Here is a 4,142-nt window from a genome sequence, read left to right as displayed (position 1 = left end):
CCCCCCCCCCAAACCGCAGGAACTAAAGATAGAGAACGTACCTTTTCAGAGCCCTCAAAGGTGTACTCAGTCGCAACAGAAACAGCGAGGAGGTTCTTGTACGAGTTAACGACAGAGTGCATGACGGATGCAAGGGTGGGGTAGTGCAGCGCGAGCGAGATAGCAGCGATGGCCGTGACACCGGACATGAACCGGCTCAAGAGATGTTCCTCCGAGATATCGAGCACGTCTGGAGTGAACACGTTGCCAGCGTCGAATATCTGGACGACCGTCATACCATACGTGAACGGCGAGATGTTCAACATGTTCAGTAGGGTGGCCTCGGAAGGACCAACACGGGTACCCGCAGTGACGACCTGCACATCGGCCACGATTTCAATGGTACCACGAGCGATCTTGGTCGGGATACCGAGAGCCTGGAAGAAAGAGGTCTTTCCCGGCTCCATACCAGTGTTACCACCGGGGATAGTGACATCCTTGGGAGCAAGGGCACCGGCACGCGCAGGAGCGGCAACTTTGTTCGCTGTGATAATGTCACGGATATCTTTGAGGTCTCCCGAGGTGAAGACGAAGCCAATGTTGCCCCTGACGTGGGGAAGCAGACGCTCGAATTGGGGGTACTCGGCGAGGATGGAGCGCAGAGCGCGGCGAACCATGGTGTTCTTGCCCATCACGACGATACCCTTACCGCGGAGGGCAACACGGATCTGGTGCATCTGGTTCGAACCGACATTGTCGACGTTGACAACGAATATTGAAGCTGACGACGTGTTTTGAGGGGCACGGCGGGACAGATGGCCAGATGTTACTTACGATACTTCGCAATGAGATCCTTCAGCTTCGCGAAATATAATTCCTTCTGAGCTCTTGTAGCACCCATGGCGATAACGTTTACTAGAACACAGTCGTCATGACCAGGAATCGCAAATACAGACCGTAAAACTAACGTTGGTTTGTGTAGGTGGAAGGGTGGATAAGATCGAATCAGTGCCTCCCTATTGACCTCTATGAGATTTATGCATTAGCATTGAGTCTAGGAGGCACGACACGCAAGCTTACCTGTCGTGCCAAAGGATTTTTCAAGGCGACTGGTCGTTGCAGATATGCGGTGCGGTGGCCCCGATACCACGAATCTTGTGTGGATACGTTGCAAGTGCAGTTCCTCAGATTTAGTTCAAGATCAGCCGGCATCCTCCGCAGTCAGCCGAATGCCGTGCCATCGCCATCTGGTATCACGTGCGACAGTGCGCACAAGCGCTCTCATTTGGGAGGTGCAATATTTAGCGCTCGTAGGTTAGCAGCTGGCAGCTGCAGCCTGCGACGGCAACGGTGCACTGTTCAACTCTTACGACCAATCCGCCTGCCACAGCATTCGTTCTCTCACTTGCTCCTCGTGTCAGGATCTCTGCAGCACTCACGAGTTGAACAGGCCCTGTCGACCGTCGCGTCACGCTAGACGCGTCTTCCTCTGGACGCACATTTCGTGCTGCAAGAGCGGAGCGCGTAACTGAGGTGTGCTCTATGCAATGGAATGTGGCGATGGTGCCTGCGGACCGTCTCAAACGTGGGCGGATTCGCCAGAAATTCTTTACATCCGCAGTGTTTCATACCGCCATCCCGTGTCGTGGCACATTTTTCGGTGCAAACCACGCCTTCCTTCGCTGATCGCTTGCGAGAGCTACTCTCCCCAACACCTTCCGAGACGCTTCCCACTGTCAACTGCACCAGTACCCATGTCCGTGGATTGTACTACGGCGCCAAAGCCCGTGGCCAGCTAGCGTCCTTTACCTCGGCGCATTTCAGCGACCTCATCAGCCTATTTGGTTCCTTGTCTATGTCAACTCCTCAGCGTCCCTACCGTTCCTTTTTCAGTAATCAAATGATTGAATGCATGTCCCCAGCGTCGTTCCAACCATTCTGGCCTTTTATACAACGTTTGGGTAATGACAAGCGCGCGGTCGGCCTTCAGCTTAATGATTCTGACCGATACTGGTTAATGCGTGCACATATTGCCACATTATATATTGCGGACTCCAGCCTCTCAGTGTCAGGTCTGAATCCATTTCGTCGAACTGTTGTTTACCTACTGACTAACTCGCTGACGCAGATCGAAAAAAGCATATGCGGCTTGCCAAGCTCAACTATACTTCGCTCTGTCATTTATCTCATTCTGAGATCCATGTCCCATATTTGCGGGTATTACTGTCATCGGGAGCGACCGCGCATTTCGGACAATGTATCCAGGTACTTTGCCAATTGTTGCGTACCCATCCGTATCCCCAACCGCATCTACTTCCGCTGCTTTGGAAGGTGGTGTTGCATTCCACGCTTGATATTTCGGCTGCTGATAAGGAGAAAATCCTTCTATCTGTGTCTCGATGCCTGAGGAGGCATCGGTCTGTCTTACACCATCCGGATTGCTCGGACGACACGTTGAATCGTGGGTCTCAACATAAGCGCAGCACAGCTATACGTACCAACGATGTGGTCTCTCTTTTTCAAGATGCAATCTTCAACTTGCAAAAGCCATCTCCATGGCCATCCTCTGAATGGGTGCTTTCTATCGCTCGGGAACTACTGATGCATCCAAACAAAAGCGAAGAGCCTCTGGCAGATAGATGGAGCCATCTTGTTATCCTGGCGATCGCCATCAATTCTCCTCGACGTGCAGCGGGAAATTTTTCGGCTGCCGTAACCGGTCGGTCATCTAGCAGTGCGGGTACTCACTGGCAGACAATCTGCATTTTGACCTATCTCGAAAACCGATTGCTCGTACGACAGGAAACACTACCGAATGCGGTCGTTCAAAGGACTGGGCGCATGCTCGAGATTATATGGGCGAACTGGAATGCGGCTACCGATGAAGCCGTCCCCATCCCCATTGTTCGTGCTGTTTGCACTTCATTCTTACGACTTGCTGAACACCTTCGAACCCGACGTCTGGGAAATGCTTGTGACATGTACTGTTCCTCACGAGGTCTATGGTCAGTTGTCGAGGGCGAGGACAGAGATTCCGGCACATCAAGTGTACTGTCTCTCGGCCAGGCATACTTGACGTGGTCGTTGTCTTGCGGAACGAACGCTGAAACCGCGCTCGCTCACACAACAAACCGTCTTCAAGTTTCTGCTGGGCTATCGGAGATCGTGGGGGAAGTCATATCGAAGCTATCGAGCGCCGATTCTCAAACGGCGTACGAATTATCACTCGTGGCCCGTCGCATTGAGATCGACCTTCCTACCACCGTCACTACGACTTTGGCTATCTCGCTGGCAAACGTTGGTTCCATACATCATGCTCTTGAGCATCTGCACCGGGGCGGCCTTACGCCAGAACAGCATCTGGAGATACTCCGCCAAATCATACATGTGCTCGTGCGCCAGACTCACCGCTTCCGGACTGAATACTTCACACCGGCGATTGGCGACGCGCTTTTGCAGCAATTCTCATTCCTTCCGCCCCCGGCAACTCTACGTAGTGATCTCCAAGCGACTTTGTTGCTTATGCCGCGCTTCCAGCAATCTGCCACTGCCGTGGCCATCGTTCAGGCCGTCCGGCAGGCCGACGTGTTATATTTCGCGCCGTCTTTTTTGGTAATGTTTATCCATGCATTGCTGAAGAACAGGCAATATCGCCTCGCCGCTCGCGTTTACAGGCTGGCTCCGGAGCTTCACCACGAGCCGACCCTGTCTTCCTTGAAGCTGTCGCTGCGAGGCACGCGGCGGTTGGCATCCAGAATGGCTTCACGGATCATCAGGCACTCTTTGCAGGACACGCGCGTGCTGGGGTCAGTGCGCGTGTTCCCCATCCGCCAGTGGCCGATGTCGCGTCTCCTCGCGCTCAAGCTCCCAGCGTTCCTTAAAGACGTCTCGACGTGGAGACACAACCCTACCACTGACGTACTGCAGATACTGGTGGATGCTGGCAGTCTGCGGGCTGCCAAGCGGCTCTACAGCGAGATCCATGCGGACCAGTCACCGCCGCTGCGGACGGCCATCGGAAACAGCATCCTGCACGCTAGCATCTCGCGTCGGTCGCGGAACGGGCGGCGCATACGCAACGCGCTGCATACGCTGAACGAGCTCATGAAAGGGTACAACTTCCAGCCGGACCGCGTCACGGTGAACGTGCTGCTGAAGGCGCT

The 4,142-nt window shown here is 54.1% G+C and overlaps 1 protein-coding gene across 1 annotated transcript; it reads left to right on the top strand.

The window, feature by feature from the left end:
• Positions 1 to 1,531: 1,531 nt before the first annotated feature.
• FIBRA_06427 (uncharacterized protein) lies at positions 1,532 to 3,860 on the top strand (the record flags this gene model as incomplete). Its single annotated transcript, XM_012328153.1, has 3 exons — positions 1,532 to 2,051; positions 2,108 to 3,591; positions 3,654 to 3,860. 3 exons carry the CDS (start codon positions 1,532 to 1,534, stop codon positions 3,858 to 3,860), a joined length of 2,211 nt encoding a protein of 736 aa, XP_012183543.1.
• Between the last annotated feature and the right edge of the window lie 282 nt (positions 3,861 to 4,142).

The sequence above is a fragment of the Fibroporia radiculosa genome (genome assembly GCF_000313525.1).
Source record: "Fibroporia radiculosa TFFH 294 genomic supercontigs, scaffold6826, whole genome shotgun sequence".
NCBI classification, from domain to species: Eukaryota; Fungi; Basidiomycota; class Agaricomycetes; order Polyporales; family Fibroporiaceae; genus Fibroporia; species Fibroporia radiculosa.
This window is presented reverse-complemented; position numbering and strand designations above follow the sequence as displayed.